General features: G+C 32.5%; 1 protein-coding gene across 1 annotated transcript in view; it reads left to right on the top strand.

Moving 5' to 3' along the window:
• The window catches only part of LOC110032885 (cysteine-rich and transmembrane domain-containing protein A-like), a 24,418-nt gene extending 9,848 nt beyond the window's left edge, over positions 1-14,570 (top strand). Inside the window, exon 3 of the mRNA XM_020736663.1 lies at positions 14,295-14,570. Coding sequence (XP_020592322.1) covers positions 14,295-14,343 — 49 coding nt within the window. The 3' untranslated portion in view covers positions 14,344-14,570. The remainder of the gene's footprint in view (positions 1-14,294) is intronic.
• Positions 14,571-17,940: the final 3,370 nt, after the last annotated feature.

The following is a 17,940-nucleotide window of genomic DNA, read 5'->3' as shown; positions in this document are numbered from 1 at the left end:
GGGGGGGGGGGGGCGGGAGCGACAACATGGCGGGTGGCGAACGGTTGCTGACGACAGGCAACGACAGCGCAGATGACGGACGGAGGCCGGTGGCGGGCTGCAGGTAGGGTTCTACGCCTTGTGGCGTTCTGTGGTGCGGGCAATGGGTGGTTGATGGCAGCGGGTAGGGTAGGTGGCAGCGGGCAGCTGGACTCGATATTTTCAGTATTTTAAAAACAAACAAAAGTATGTTTTTTTTTATTTTGAGTATTTTAAAAATAGAAATGTTTCTCCAAAAAAAAAAAAAAAACAATGTATTCCTCCAAAAAATAAAAAGTAGAAATAAAATTGAAAACATTTATGCAAACATTATTTTTTTTTGTTTATTTCCTATTTTTTATTTTCGAAAAAAAAAAAAAAATGATCCCAAACATCCCCTAAATGTAATCTCCTGCTCATTCACTCTCATTGCAAGTTTCCTTTTCTGAACATCAATCATGGTCCATCTAGTAGCTAAGTTCTAGCTGGTATAATCGGGATTTCCTTATCCTCTTATATGTCTAAAACTAGAACGTCTGTTGCGAAGATAAATTTATCCACTTTAATTAGTACATCTCTTATAACCCCCCAAGATAACTCAAAGAACAATCAACTAATTGAATGGTTATAGTAGTGGGTTTAACCTCACATAAACCTAGTTTCCTAAAGATCAATAAGGTTATGGGGTTAATTTTGGCTCCTAAGTCACATAAAGCTTCCCCAAAATATTTTTCTTCTTTGATGTAGGGAATGGTGAAGCCACTTAGATCCTTAATTTTTGGTAGAAGTTTCTTCTGTTGAATTGCATTGCACTCCTCAGTTAGAGCCACAGTCTCATTATCACCTAGCTTTTATTTTTTTATCAAGCATGTCCTTCATAAACTTAACACAACCAGATATTTATTCTAAAATTTCTACAGAAGGGATGTTTAATGTGAGCTTTTTGAACACTTCTAAAATCTGAATAACTATTGGTCTAACTTTTGTTTCTATGTTCTCTGAGGAAATGATAATAATGGTCTCTCAAGTTCCTTAATATGAGGTGATGTAATTTTTCCAAGTTTTGTGAATATTTTACAATTATTTTCTTAGGCTCAAGGTCAGACTCCTCTCCTCTAGGCTCCTGTACTTCAGGCCCCTCAAGCTTGTTTTCACTCCCAAGTCTAATGACTTTACATTGCACCTTCCCTTTTTCTTTTGGATTCACTTCAGTATTATTGGAAGTGCTCCTTGGGGGGTATACCGCTCAAAGAATTTGATGTCTGCATTAATTAATTTTTGATGTTTCTTATGCCTGCAGCTTGACAATATTGTAATTGATTTCTCATCTGTAACATATCCCTTCTAAAGATAACTTCTCCTTAAATTGTGAATTTGAATTGAATCCAGGTGGATAAGTCGTTCTCGGGCTGTTGTTTCCCCAATCATTCCAATTGGCTAATGTATTAGGCTGGTTACTACCTCAAGGTTGATTTCCTACATTTTGATTTTTATTCTAATTAAAATTTGGGTGATTGCTCCATCTTGAATTATATGTATTAGGATATGGGCGGTTAGTTTGTTGTTTATTGTATTTAGAGGTTACAACGCTATGATAAACTTCCTAGCCATAGATATTCTCTTCGATTATTAGTGATCATAGTGTAGGATTTAAACCTAAATTGTCCCTCTTCATCGATATAGCATCTACATGTGAAGTCAAAATTGCTAACACATCAGCATAATAGACACCGACTACTTTTTTGCGGTTGACTTTCTCAAAGACCATTGAAAATTATTGGTAGTCATATTTTCTATAAATATATAGGCCTTCTCAAAAGATTTAGACATAAAAGACCTCCTAGCTGCGACATCTATCATAGACCTTAAAGACCCCACAAGTTTGTTATAAAAAAATATGGATAATTAATCAATCTGATAGGGCATGATGTGGATAGTTTCTAAGAAACTCTTCAAACTTCTCCCAGGTATCGTAAATTGACCCACTCTCTTACTGGTTGAAAAGAAATTATGTCATTCTTAAGCTTTACTATTTTAGATGGTGGGAAGTACTCAGCCAAAAAATTTTGGGCTAGGTCAGTTCAAGTGGTGATAAACCCTGCTGCTAAAGAATTCAACATCTTATAGCTTTATTTCTAAGTGAAAAGGTGAATAACTTAAGTTTAACAACATTGTTAGAGACGCCGTAATACGTAAACGTCGTACATAATTCTAAAAAGTTGGCTAAGTGCAAATTAGGGTCATCCTCCGGGCTGAACGTTCTGAACCACCTGGATTATGACAGACTTCAGTTCAAAGGAATTGGCTTTTACGACAGAATTATTGATACTCAAGTGAATCTCTTCCATCAAATGATTGACATAATCTTTAAGTGGTTTAGAGTAAATATTTTTCTTTATGAAATTTCACTATTGCTTCTAACTATTTTTATGTTTTCTAAATTTTCTGATTTTTAATTATGTTTTCTATTTCACGGTTGTACAACACTAGTTCACAGGTCCTGTTCTATACATACAACTTGTGACTAATTAATGTTCCTATACTAAAATAACGGAACACAATTTACAGAAACTACAATTAAACAACTATATGTGAAGAAAACAAAAAACAAAAAATCACAAAGTATGATCTTTTCTTTGATGCCTTGCATAGGAAATAACAAAATAAAAATGTAAAAACATTATAGATTTCAAATATAAACTTCAAAATTCAACTAAAATCTTCATAAATTAGAAGTTTAACGTTATTCGCTGGTAAGGAAGCTAAAAATGTGATGTCATGATATCATGAAAAAGGCGTTAACCACGCAATTATACGTGTCAATCAAACAGTATGCAGATTTGTGAGTCCCTGTTTCGTTTCTACTGAGAACTTGTCAATTTTTAAAAGGTGAAAGTTCTAGTTTACTAATCTTAAGTCTAATTTAAAGAGTCAAAATTTTGAGTATTTTAAAATGTCTAATTCTAATTTTGTAGAAATAAAAACCTAAGTGATGAGAGTAGGGTTTTCTATTAAGTTAAAGATTTTTGATCAACTAAGTCTTAAAATTTTGGGGGAGAGCCTAGTGCTACTAGGTTTAGGGTTTGTTTGGAGCAGCTACAACTATTTGAAGAAGTAACTGTGAAACTGCTACAGAAAAAATAGCTTTTCCAAAACAAAATTTAATCGTGTTATTTATATTAAAATATTCATTTAAATAGAATTTGCACCAAAGCGCCATGATAGGGCGTGGTGGCGTTTAAATAGAATTGACACGTAAGCGCCATGATAGGTGTGGCTCTACAGTAGAAACTGCCCCTCACCTAGAAATCCACTATGAAAAAAGAGGAGAATTTTATAACTTACACCACACTCAAGCCTCTCCACGCTTTGGAACTCATGAACGCTCATTCCTGTCATCCTTACGTAAGAGAAACCAAAATCTCGTTGTCAACACACACACACATCGGATCGACATAATTAAAACTCAAATCAGAGAACTGCACAAATATAGTTATTGGCACCGAAGCGCTATGGTAGGGTGTAGTTGCATTTACTTATGGGCATTACAATGTGGTAATTTCGGGCTTCTGAACCTGGATTGGGCATTATGGCGCTCCCCTTGGGGCGTTGGAGTGTCGAGCTCTTGGGTTCCTAAACATAGACCGAGTGCTGCGACGCTCCCTTTCGAGTGTTGGGGCGCTTCTGTTCCAAGCGTTCGGGCGTTGCGTCTAGGTGCTTCATCCGAGCTCTGCGGCGTATGGTATAGGAAATAAAATCTTTCTTGTGTTGCGCTTCGAACCCATAATAGGTGGACACCTCCCGTACCATCAAACTCATCGTCAAGCATGAACGACGAAACTTACTGCTCTAAATGAATAATTGATCAACAAAATATAACTTCACATAATAGCAATGATGTGATACAAAAATATCTCAAAACTAGTTTGGATTCATGTCGGACAAGTCTAGTATAGAAGCTATACATTTATTGAGAGGTTTGATGGAAAGTTATAGATAGTAAGGATGATCTACATTTGTTTTTTGTTGATTTATAAAAGATTATGATAAAGTTCTTTGAAGAGTTATAGAAAATAAAGATGTTGATATTGCTCATTCAAGACATTAAAAATATGTATACTAGAGGTGTTACTTGTGTTCAAACACAAAGATGATTGACCAATTATTTTCCTATTTCAATTGGATAATATTAGGGACCATCTTTAAGCCCATATCTTTTTGCTTTTGTTATGAATTTTCATACTGGATATTTACAGGAGGTTGTACTTTTGGTATATGTTTTTTGTAGATGATATCCTTGTGGATTAGACTTGAGAGTTTAGAAAAAAGTTGAATTATGGAGGTTCAATTTAGAGTCTAAAGGGTTTTGTTTGAATAGATCTAAATCGAAATATATGGAATGTAATTCTACTAATAGTAGATCTTGTGGCGTGGTTATAACAATGAATGATCAATTCATTATAATGAGTTAACATTTTGGAAATTTCGGGTCTATTGTTCAAAGTGATGGTATAGATGGGGATGTTATTAGTAGAATTCAAGTTGGATGATTGAAGTGGAGGAATGCATCAAGCCCATTGTGATAGAAAAGTACTGCTTAGACTTAAAAAGAAAATTTTATAAGCTAGAGGCGTAGTAAAAGAAAAGCATAAAATTAAGTGATGTTGAGATGAGAATGTTCAGGTGGATGACTGGTTTTACACTTAAGAGACAAAATTTGAAATAAATATATCCGTGAAAGGGTTGGAGTTGCTCTAGTGACAGACAGGATTAGAGAGAGTCGTCTTAGATGATTTGGTCATATTAAACGTTAACCATCAAATGACCCTGTTAGGAGAGTAGATGTTTTAGATTTGACTTGTGCTAAGAAAGGCTACAAAAAATGCTTGGACATATATAAAAAGAATGATCTTAATCTATTAGAATTAAATGAAAATATGACACTCAATAGGACACAATGGAAAAAGAAGATTAATGTAGCTGATCCCACTTTGTGGGATAGTGTTTTATTGTTGTTGTTGTAGCCTAGGAGCACTACTCTTTAAATGGTTAACACTTGATGCTTAACATCTCAACAAGAACAAAATCCTCTTCAAGGTTTCAATAAGCAAAGGGCAAAAGCCCATACGCTGCTTTGTCCATCCTTTCAAATTTTGAAAGGTTTATATGGAGGCATGATTCCATTGATTAACTCTCATATCTTATTCTATACTTTTCTTAGGAGGTTATGGTGCTATACATGCAATATTATCCCCTTCACTTTGCATGAAGTATGTTAAGGGTGGATAGGTGCAGTTGATGTATGGTGATATGCCATCATTTACAATATTGTTTTATCTATGAAGATGCTATAGTATGCTTGTTGAAAGCCATAGTATAAATTATTAAAATCTCTGTTATCGGCCAAGGTCACAATCATTAATGGAAAGGGTTGAGATAATGCTATTTCAATTAGCATTTATTGCATGTTGGCCGAAATTTCAATGTAATGAGAGAGAGATTACATTTGTCCTGGTTTGAGGATTTTTGTCTTACATACATTTAAGTCCATATATATTTCTTACATGTAAAACCTTGTAATGTAAAACTTAGCGGGCCTGGACTAGACGAGAAATTTTATTATATGTGAATTTTTTGTGAAAGCTTCCCTCGTTATATATGCAATCCGAGAGACGTTATAATAATGATGTCTTGAAGGCAATTAAATTTGTTTTAGTTTTGACAGTAGCGTTGGTCAGTAGTGTAGGTTTTACATATGTCCATGCGGGGATTGATCGTGATTTAAAAAAAAATAATAATTAACAGATTTTTTGAAAACAACGTATTACAATGGAAATTAATAATTTTTTATCGAATAAAACCAGTGAAAGAAATCTTCAGCAGAAATCAACCAATTGGCAGACACTGATTTTTTATATTGTTCAGCTACAGTCGACATCTATGCCTAGATGCATGATGTCACTATGGATTTCTTGCAAACCGCACTTGATCAGATCACTCCATTAATGGGCTGGAGAACCTTCACTAAAATTTTTTCATTAGGACACCTTTCATTTTCAAGTTATCGGAGGCAGGGATATCTCTTTTAAGAGATGTACTCTGGAAAATATTTAGCTTAAAATCAATAGGATTGATAAAACAAAAATAAAATACAAATTATAATAATTATACACTTAAATCCACAATTGCATGAAGAAGATAAGCAAATCAACCAAAGTATCGAAGTGGAATTGTGGTGGAGCAAGCTTTTAATTTATTTCAGATGTATGCTATAGTCTCGAAAAGTATTTTGAAAGAAAAATGTTTGGTTATTGATTTTAAATGTTTAGTTTTAGAGTTTCTCTTAACCAGTAGCCTTAGATTTAACAAATTGATTACCTATACATACTAGAGTATTGAAAATTCAAAGTATATTGTTCAAATAATAAGGATTCAATCCTACAAAATTTGTTAAAATGTAAAGAAGAGCTTGAATTATGTACCGATTTGCCTGATAATTGTTGGATTATATGATAATTACGTAAAGGTAGCTCACCGAGGCTTGTAAAACCTTAGTTAGGTCTGCTAATGTGTTTGTGGTGAACTATAAATAGTTTATAGAAGCCCGCAAATAATTACATTTCTTATTTATAGTCTTTGTGGTGTAGTGGAGTTACTGGAAGGGTTTGCACCTACACACGAACTTCACAGTGATTCAGAATATTTGTGGATGCTCGTAAACTAAGTAAATTGCATGATTCTATCTTTAAAGATAGAGTTTAATTTGGAAAACTCAATTTAGTTAATCTGGAATAGGACTTTCAATATCTGTCTAAAAACTAATTTCCTTTGAGAAACATTATAAAAGTTGTTTTTGTTGGAAACTACATAGCTTTTAGCTATTTTAAAACTTTTCGTGCGCATGTGCTTTGCCTACTAACTTCGATAGTTTTTTTGCGTTGTTCTTAGACATGATTGATTGACTGAACACATTTTTTGAGTCTAATGACTCTCTCTGCATGTGGTTGAAATGCCCTGATGTTGTACATGTTTTCTATACAAATTTAAATAGAAATGAAGAAAGATGGAGAAACTATCTTCTCTTATTCCATCATATACAAAATACAATATTTCTCTTATTATATAGGAAATGTGTAGGTTAAATACAGTTAATGCCATTACAACTTACAAAATACAAAACAAACAATAAATAAAATACATACAATATAATAAAAAGGATAATAAAAATGAATAAAACTGACATAAGAAACTCCCTCCATCAGCTTCCACAAATTGGTCTGTGGGGCCATATGGCCGGCGGTCTGGGCCACCTAACAGGGACAATTCCACACTCCCCTTTATGCCGAGCCATAAATATTGTAAAGACCCAGCTTGATTTTCAAATCATCGAACAAGCTTGGAGGTTAGGATTTAGTGAAAACATCCTTAATTTTATGAGTTGAAATGTAGCTTAAATGAATAATGCCACTATTGACTTTTTCAGAGATAAAATGTCTATCAATCTCAATGTGTTTGGCTTCGTCATGATGCACAGAGTTCTTTGCAATATTAATGACGACTTGACTATCACATAACATCTTTATGGGATTGACTATGTAGCATCTCAACTCATTTAGTAATTTTTGGATCCATCTCCTTTACAAATTCCCAAAGCAAGTGACCGATACTCATATTCCGGACAACTTATAAAGACCACTGATTGCTTTTTGCTCTTCCATGTGACGAGATTTCCCCATACATATGAAAAATACCCAAAAGTGAATAATGCCACTATTGACTTTTTCAGAGATAAAATGTCTATCAATCTCAATGTGTTTAGCTTCGTCATGATGCATAGAGTTCTTTGCAATATTAATGACGACTTGATTGTCACATAACATCTTTATGGGATTGACTATGCAGTATCTCAACTCATTTTGTAATTTTTGGATCCATCTTCCTTCACAAATTCCCAAAGCAAGCGCCCGATACTCATATTCTGGACAACCTATAAAGGCCACTGATTGCTTTTTGCTCTTCCATGTGACAAGATTTCCCCATACATATGAAAAATACCCAAATGTGGATCCTCTGTTCTCGAGTTCAAATTACTTAATAAGACAATTAACTTATAGAGACCACTGCTTGCTTCTTGCTCAGATTGACTGCGTTTTATATAATCACTCACATATTTTATACATTAATAAAATCTTTCATAGATTTCAACTAATTTAAATTATTTATGTATTTTACTATTATAATGGGCAACATTAAGTTTTTCAACAATAATATACAGCTTCATAGGTTTGTCTACATATCTCTTCATCAACATCATCATCTTTATTTTTTTCCCTAAGCTAGAAAGCATATCAAACTTTTTTTTATTCTATCACTTTTGTAGACTTCTTTTCACTTATATTTTTTTCTTCTTAGATTTTTGAATCAGATAATCAAGGAAAGTACAAATAATATAAGTCTAGCTTTAAAAAAATATGACATAGTTATCATTATACGGTTCTACAAAATTCTTCCTAATATGACACAAATAAGCACACCCATGTTTAGGATTCTATTAATCTATCATTTTTCATTGAAAACATAATAGAGAAAGTAGCACTTATCTGCTTTCAAGTTCATTGTTAAATCACCACAATCATGTTCTATCTGAAGCAAAGAGCATGCTTACCTTACTTTCATATTAGGGAATCTCTTAAAATCAAAGTTTATAAAAAATTATACAAAAATATTCTAAAGTAGCAGTGGTCTCTATAAGTTGCACTCAGATTCTGCACAATTTATAGGGACTCTTTCTTGTTCCTCCATGTGACAAGATTTCTCCATACATATGAACAATACCCATATGTGGATCCTTTATTCACAAGTTATCTTGCCCTACTAGCATCATTATAACCTTCTACCTCCTCCGTTGTATGATTTTTTAAACAATAATCTTTTGCTAGGAGTCTTCTTAAGAAACATCAATATTCTATAAATCATCTCCAAATGTCTTTCACTTAGACTATTCATAAGGTTGACTTGCAATGCCTAATAGAGTAAGCGATATCAGGTATAGTGCGTGACAGATATGTAAACTTACCCACCAATCTCTGGTATCTATCTTTCCACTGGTGTTATTTCTCCTATTGAATGTAATTTTTTTGTTGAAATTCATTAGATTCTCAGCAAGTTTACATCTCAACGCTCTTGTTTCTTTTGGAAGGTCTATGATTCACTTTCTTTGGAATATCATAATTCTTACTTTGGGGCTGACCACTTCCATGCCCAGAATGTATCTCATAGCTCATGGATCATTGATTTCAAATTTAGCGGTAAGAACCTCTTAAATCTTTTCTCTATTTTTTATCATCGCCTGACAGGATCATATCATCTACATAGACAATGTACATAATTTTTTTACCTCCCTGTGTATGCTTTATTAGCAATGTATAATCAGCTTGGCATTGGATGTACCAATTAGATTTAATAGTCTTGGCAAACTTATAAAACCAAACTGTGGAGATTTTTTGAAGCCATAAAGTGACTTTCTTAGTTTACATACTAAATGTTTATATGAGCTATTTTTCAGCCTTGGTGAGACCATCATATACACTTCTTTCTCGAGCTCACCATTCAAAAATACATTTGTAGATATCAAGCTGATGCAATATCCACTCTTTATTTACTGCCAAGGAAAAAACTATTATAGTGTTTAGCTTGGCCACTGGTGTAAAGATCTCTTAATAATCTATCTCGGAAGAGAGAGTTAAATCTTTAGCCATCTACCTTGCCTTGAACCTCTTAATATTCCCATCAATTTTGTAATTGACATCGAGCACACATTGCTCCCAATGGGTTTTTTATTTAGAGAAAGCTTTGTAAAGGTTTATGTGCCATTAGATCAAGTGCTTGGATCTTCTATTTAACAGTTATTTTTCATTCTCACTTTGAGGTGCTTCATGAATGGACTTGGGTTTTGCACACTATCAAGATTAGATACAGAAGTTATATAAGATGATAATTTACCATAGGCAACATACTCCTAAATAGGATAATTTATGAACTATTCATGTCTACTCCACTGGATTTCGCCTCGCTTGGAACTTCAGAGATGTGTAATTTCAATTTTGGTTGTGAACAATCCTGTGGTTGCATATCGTTTTCATCCTACTTAGTGAATTTCTATCTCTTAGTGTGCACACGAAGTTCCTTGTTATTAATTTCAAGTTAGATATCCTCAAGTGGTGGAACTTTAGAGACATAATAGTTAGAGTGAAGTAGAATAGGTTGTGATGACTCTAAATCAGTGTAAATATCTAGATCATTGTCTCAAATGTGACATTTACCCAAACCCCCTTCCCAAATTTATATTTAGGGATAGTATGATTATTTTTCAAAGAGTAATTTCTATGAAGTTATAGTATTTTTTTGTAATGAGAGAATAACACTTGTAGCCTTTTTTATTAGAAGCATAACCAAGGAAGATATATTTGATGTATTTTGGGTTAAGCTTTGTGCAGTTTGGTTGGTGAATATGAACAAAAGAGACTTAAATATTTTTAGAGGATGATTATATGAGACGACTCTAACATGAGGGTATATTTCCATCAAAATATCAAGTGAGGCTTTGAATCCAAGGATCCTGCTTGACATTCTTTTAATGAGGTTGGTGGCTGTGAGCACTACTTCTCTCTAGAAAACTTTTGAGATATTGCGAGAAAGCATTATAAACCTAGATACATCAAAGAGATGTCTATTCTTCCTCTCAGTTATCCCATTTTGATGTGGATTCTCAACACAACTCACATGGATGATACCATTCTTTGCACGGTGGGGTCCAATGATTGAGTTGAAGTATTCCTTTGTATTATCAGTTTTGAGAATATGAATTTTGCATTGGAATTGAAAGATTTGTGTAGTTTCAAAATTTTTCTTCATGAGGTATATATTTAATTGGTTCTACTGTGATCATGAAGAAGACAAATCACCTGGTTCCATTAATTGTTTTTAATTTTGATGGTACTAAAATATCACTTTGGATGATATACAAAGGATGTGACACTTTGTACTGAGACAGAAGATATACATGATGGGTATTTTAGTTAATTGATAGGTTTCACGATGATAAAATTCTGGCTTTTTGTTAATAAAGAGATGAGAGTACAACTTTGGAACCTAATGAAAATTGGGATGACACTGACGACAATGCCATAATAAAACTTAACTTTCAACAGCCTTAAAAACAACAGACTCAGAAACATGGGAAGAGGGTGGTGAAGAAGATAATTATGTGTCATGAGATAACTTTTTTTAGTAGGTATAAACCTTGATGCAATTCAACAGTGCCAATCACCTTTTTCAATTCCGCCATTTGAAATTCACAAGCATTAGAGTGAAATTTAGTAATATAGCTCAAGTCAGGAATAATCTTGCTAATTGAAAGTAAGTTGCAGTTTAGTTGGGGAACATATAACACAAAAAAAAAAGCTAACTATCTTTAGAGACTTTCCTTTTCTTCTTTCCCAACAATCTTGGAGTGAGGTCCATTAACATCTCTATCAAATTTGTAGGTGGTGATCTTTTGATAGTAGGTGAAAGCAAGAATATCTCCAGTCATGTGATCAGAAACACTTGAACCTCTTATCCAAGGTATAAATCTTCTATTATTAGCAAGATATGAGAAGGATATGATACCTTAGTGTATTATCAAGCTGGTAGGCTACTCGGTTGTGCCAATAAGAAGCTTCCTCAACGCCTCTAATTGTTCCTTAATGAAGAGACTAGGGCTGACCAACTCTTTAGAATAGGCAACGACATGGGCCTTGTCTTGGTCATTCCTCCTTTGTCCAAATTTCCAATCTACAAGCTTTTCATGTAGTTTCTAGCATTTATCCTTTCTGTGACCATTTTTCTTGCAATGTTCCACACAAGGGATGATTTTTCCTTGGCTTTGAATGATGGAAAGGAGTTTTGTGTGTAGAAAATGGAGCTTTCTGTGCTAGATGAACCCACACTTCCTACTATCATTACCTTCTAACTTCAGCAAAGACTTCCTAAGTGGTAGCGAGAGGTTTCACCTCAGATTCTTCCTCCGATCTCATCTAATTTTTTATCTAGGCCCAATAGGAATTTTATCACTTTCTTCTTCTCTAATATTGTATTATACATCATAACATTTTGAGAGCACTTTCACACATATTTATTATACATATCTAACTGTAACCAATACTTTGATAGCATGTTAAAGTGTTGAGTAACACTCAACTCTTCTTGTCGGAGCTTATGCATTTTTGTGTCAATCTTAAATATTTCTGTAGTATTTTTGGTACTAGAATAAATCTCACGAGCTACATCCCAAATCTCCCGCGTTGACCTGTAAAACAAGAAATTTTCAACTTTTGTGCTCATAGAATTGATCAATCAAGACTTGACCATATGATCCTGAAGCTTCCATGAGCGATGGTTAGGATCAGGGAGCTCAGGAAATGTGTCATCTCTTGTGAGATGTTCCTTTTCTACATATTTACATAAATACCGATTGAGACCATTGAAGGAAGTTATGGTCATTGAGTTTTGTGATAAAGGTAGAGAGTTCAAGGGCTATTTGGACAAAATTCCTGATCTCTGATTCATAACTAACCTTCGAATTATAGTTAGACATTTTCATTATTTATCTCATAAAACCTATGCACGTTTAGGGTTGAATAAGGGAGTTGGCTGTTGCTTGTGGCAGGAAGCATCCAACAGCTATGACAAGAGCTGTTAGACATTTGTTGGAGAAGCTCCAGAGGCTATAGGATCGAGCAGAGGAAGGCTTGCAGGCTGACTGAAGGGATTCTGGTGGCTGCAGGGAGGATTATGGATGTTGGACTGCTGCTGGAGAGGGGCTTTGACGGATGTAGGAGTGAGCAGAGGGAGGATAACTCAGCAAGGAATTGTGGTTGCCTTGAATTAGGTAATTGGATTGGCTTCTAAATCTCACAATCCGGTTGTTGGCTTCCCAGCTATCTGTTCTTGCGTCTGTATCGCGAATGTTAGTCACAAAGACAAGGGTTTTGGGTCAAGCTGGTTTTTGAATGCTGCGACCCGGTCTTTGTCTTCTCGGCTAGCTGCTGTCACTACTATATCGTGAACGTCGCGAAGATGAGGGTTTAGGGCGAATCCGGGATGTTCAAAAGCATAACCTTGCACCGCTGATGACGACGGGATTAGGTCACAAAACCGATCTTTGATACCATGAAGAAAGATGGAAAAACTATCTTTTCTTATTTCATTGTGTATACAAATCTCAACCTTTCCATTTATTATGTAGGAAATCTCTAGGTAAACATAATTAAGTCTATTAAAATTTACCAAATACAAAACAAACAATAAAATATACAACATAATAATAAATAGTATGTAATGGAATAAAACTGAAGTATGACACTCTCACTAATAGCTTCCACAAATTGATCCTGTGGGGCCGATATGGCCGGCGGTCTGGGCCACCTAACAAGGACAAAATTCCACAGAAATCGTAAGTTCAAAATTTTTAATTTATTTATTTTTATCAAAATCTAATCTCAAACAGAGCTATTGGATTTGTATTCTTAATTTCAGGGCCTGGCTCGTGTTTGGAATTGTTTGAACTTTTAGCATTGGTTCAAGAGCATCACTATTTATAATATCACCAATTTTGCTAGCTCTTGAACATTATATTTAATTATTGAATCCCAGAATTTCTCCAATAAGCTTCTATCTACCGTATACAGCCGAAGGTAATAGAGGTAGGGGACTGCGCATTATTAAAGAACATGGTAACAATTTTAGGGAAATTTACATACATACCACGTAATTCTTATGCATTTACATGTTTAACACCTAAAGTTTGATATTTTACATTTATGATACCTTGGTATTAAAACTCTTTGCATGACATGGTGCATTTTAATGGTATTTTTTGATGTGCTGTCAAAGATTTGAGCGTCACTTATGTAAATATGAAAGTTTAGGCGTTGGATATGTGAATATATAAAAATTGTATGGCAAGCATGTAAATGCCCCTTGATTTTATACAGACGGAGAATGCTACAGTGCATGTATGTATATGTATCTGCTCTTGATTCTATACAAACTTAGTCGTATTTATTTTATGTTTTTCTTTTAATGCAGCATTTTATATCAGACTTAGTAGTAGACTTTTAAATTATTTCTAATAATTATGAGGTCTATTTTGATCAAAACTTCATACAGCAAACATACCTATATGTTTGATTACCAGTTCATGGTTTTTTTGTCTTGGGAATAACTACATACAGCTTAGCTGCACTCTGCTGTTGCTGCGTACTGGAGGAGTGCTGCTTCTGAAGCAAACATACCTTCAGCTATCTTGTAATAGTCCTAATACTTACAAGCGTTTCTTCCATACTGGAACTGCATCATATGCTCTAAGAACTGTCCCGACAAAACCAACTTTATTTGGGTGTGCATATTGTAATACCAAGATCTTTTTATAATTGAAGTGATGTGTTGTATGTATGCATTATTTATATTTGTCATCATTATTAAGTAAACTACCACTAATGTTCGTTTAATTCTTATTAGCACTGACATTGCATCTTGAATTCCAATCATATAATTCAATGAATCATGCCAATTGTCTATTATAAATAACAGTACGAATTTTAATATGTACAAAATAATGTAACCTCATTTTTTAGGATGGGGTGCATGTATATAGTTTGTTATTTTATATGTATTAAGTGCTTATTTATTTTATAATTATTTTCTTATGATATTATTTTAAAGGTATGGCCGAGTTATAATACTATTCTAAAATGTAAGAATATGTTGATCAATCTGACCATAATTTTAATTTTGTTGAAATTATTTTAGATATATTTGCTAAACATTTTTTTTTGTATTAATATTATTATTTTTCCTTATTATTTATATTGTAATGTTAGGATGTTTTTTTTTTATATTTTTTTGATGTAAGATGAACGTTATGAAGTTTTGTAAAATTTGACAAAGCAGTATATGTATGATTAATTTTGATGTGAATAATCTTGCCTTATTGGTTGAACTTTGAAGTAATTTAAAAATAAAAATAAATTTTTGGGTAAAATATTATTTAGTTAGCATTTGTATGTATGTATGTATGTATGTATGTCTACGTGGTTGAATAGCGCCTTATATAAGAGTATATTGTGATGGTGGTCCTTTTCGTTACTTATAACTACAATTTTCATATTGATTGAGGGTTTGTTTGGGGCAGTTGTAACGGTTTGAAGAAGCAAATGTGAAATTAATCAAAAAGCCGCAGATCAATAAGCTAGCTACAGTGTTTTAAAAGTTAGACTGTATTTTTTTGACATCAATCATATTTTAATAAGTTAGGTTAGAAGAAAAAATGACTTTCTGTTACAAAAATTTCTAGAAAGTAATAAGAAAACAGTTCTTCAAATCAAATTGTAGTGTTGGGTGTAAAGCAACTAAAAAGCCGTCACAAACGGAACTTGAAAGTTCACTAAAATTAATGACCTAACAAAAAAAAAAATAATTCTAACTATACTTTGGGCTTAAAAAATTCAAAGTGGTCATTAACGTAATTTTCTAAATTTAATTTATAAATTAAATAAATAACTTATTGTGTTATCTATAAAAATATCAATTAACTAATTTTTTTTTACTAAAATGTGAATATATATCACGTTTTATCTTATTTTTTTTATAATATTGTGCAGAGTATAACCCACATTTTATATTAAAAAGTTTTTGATTATAAAACGTGGCTCAAAGATGCATTTTTTGCTCCTTTTAATTCTTTCCTAATCCGATTCCTATTATGCTTATTTGTTTAATTAAAAGATTTTTTTATAAATTGTCCTATATATATATATATATATCCTGCTTAAATTTAAATTTTTAATAAAAAATAATATTAATTATATTTTTAATTTAATAATAATATGTATAATAGTTAATATTTCTTAAGGTGAAAAGCTGTAAATTTACGGGACATATACATAGCACACAATTCTTGTGTATTTATATATATCTGTTACACAAATTTTCATATTTACAGAAATAATAATAATATTAGCACTTTTATGAATGAAATACACCTTTTTTATGTATAGTTCTAAAACATCAAAGTGTTATGTTTGTAAAAATAAAAATTTAGGTGTGCGATATATAATTCATTGATGCACAAAATTATTGCGAACTTTTTTAGGCCTTCGAAATAATATTTAGTCTTTAAAAGCTTCATTATAGGATTTACAAAAAAAAAAATGTCAACATTTAAAATGTGGTGCTCAAATGATGTTGTGTAGAAACTAATCTCATAATGACACTAAAAAATTGTCAAATTGCAACTATAATTTATAAATATTTTGTAGAGCATATTTAGATATTCTAAATTATTATTTTAAAGTGATTTTAAGTTTGAAATTGTTTAAACCAATATTCTAAAGTAAGATCTAAGATTTGTATGTTTGGACACATACTTTGGTCCATTACTTGACCATTTCCTTGCATTCTATAAACAATATTTCCTCGTTTTCATGTCTTCACAAATTTTAAAGCTTTTTAGCACAAGAGAACTTATTACTCCAATATAAATTCTGCCCCACACCCACACACCCAAAAATATTTGGTATCAAAGTGGAAGGACAAAGAAGGAAATAAGGTTTGGAGAGGCACTTGCATAAAGAATCATTTCTAAAATTGTATTTGGTTGAACTCCTTTATTATGATTTTTTATTAATTGTATGGTATATTTTCATATTACTTAAAATGTTTTCTTTGTCTGGCACCAAAGTTTAGTGAGAAAATGAATTCTACAAAAGTATTTTAGGGTTTTTCATCTCTGATGTCAATTAAAAGATAAGAACCTTAACATACATTTTTTAGCTTGAATTAGTTAAACCTCACACTTTTAGTTTAATTGTGTTGATTAGTTGAATACATTTCTTATAAATTTAATTAAGCTTTTATTTAGATGCTATAACATTGTACATAATCTTGAAATCCCACAATAATAAAGGCCCACCTTTATATTTACACATTAATTTGATCAATTAATTATATAATTAGATTGTCTATATAGTCTAAGTTCATTAAAACAACATGTCATTAAAAATATCTAGAATAGATCAATTTGAAGGATTAACCAAAATGATTGAGACCTAAGTTCTACAACAAATAATCATGATGATAAGCTAGAGTAAGTCCAACAAACCCTACAAGAGAATAATAATAAATTACAAACCCTACTTAAGATAATTATGAGCCATATCTAATGATTGAATTTTAAACTACAAACACTAATTGTGACACTTCATTTAGTACCTACCAAAACCATCCCATGTAAGAATTTGTTTGGCATGAAAATGGGCATTGGAATCATCTTTGGGGAGATAACTTATACTTAAAATGTTGATGAAAAAGTTCTAATTTTTGGCGGGATCTATGATCCCACAAAATTCCTAGATTGGCTTATCTAAATAAATAATTTATTCCAATGTTATAAAATAAATTATTATTAGAGAGTTGATTTTGCTAAAATGAAGCTTGGGTAGAAAAATCTATCTTCACATGGGTAGAATAACGTATCTTCACTTGGGTAGAGATGAAAGAGTTGCAAGGTCTATGTTCTCTCTTAATCATCATGATGAAAAAATATGGAAAATTAATATATTTTACAACATGAAATATGCATGTCATTGAACACTTGAACACCTTTAATAAGGTTGTAAACAAGGCTTTGTGCAATGATAATAATTGTTAATTTGTCTATTTGTCTAAAAAATTATCAATACTCTGAGGATGGACATTAGAAGTTCTATTATGTTGTAATGCATTTCCCTATGCTCTCCTTATTGAGGATCAAAATAAAATATCATTCATCTTGAGGACTAGAGAAAGCTTCAAAGCTGTTAATAGGTCTACCAATACGAA

The sequence above is a fragment of the Phalaenopsis equestris genome, unplaced genomic scaffold (assembly GCF_001263595.1).
Source record: "Phalaenopsis equestris unplaced genomic scaffold, ASM126359v1 Scaffold001048, whole genome shotgun sequence".
NCBI classification, from domain to species: domain Eukaryota; kingdom Viridiplantae; phylum Streptophyta; class Magnoliopsida; order Asparagales; family Orchidaceae; genus Phalaenopsis; species Phalaenopsis equestris.
This window is presented reverse-complemented; position numbering and strand designations above follow the sequence as displayed.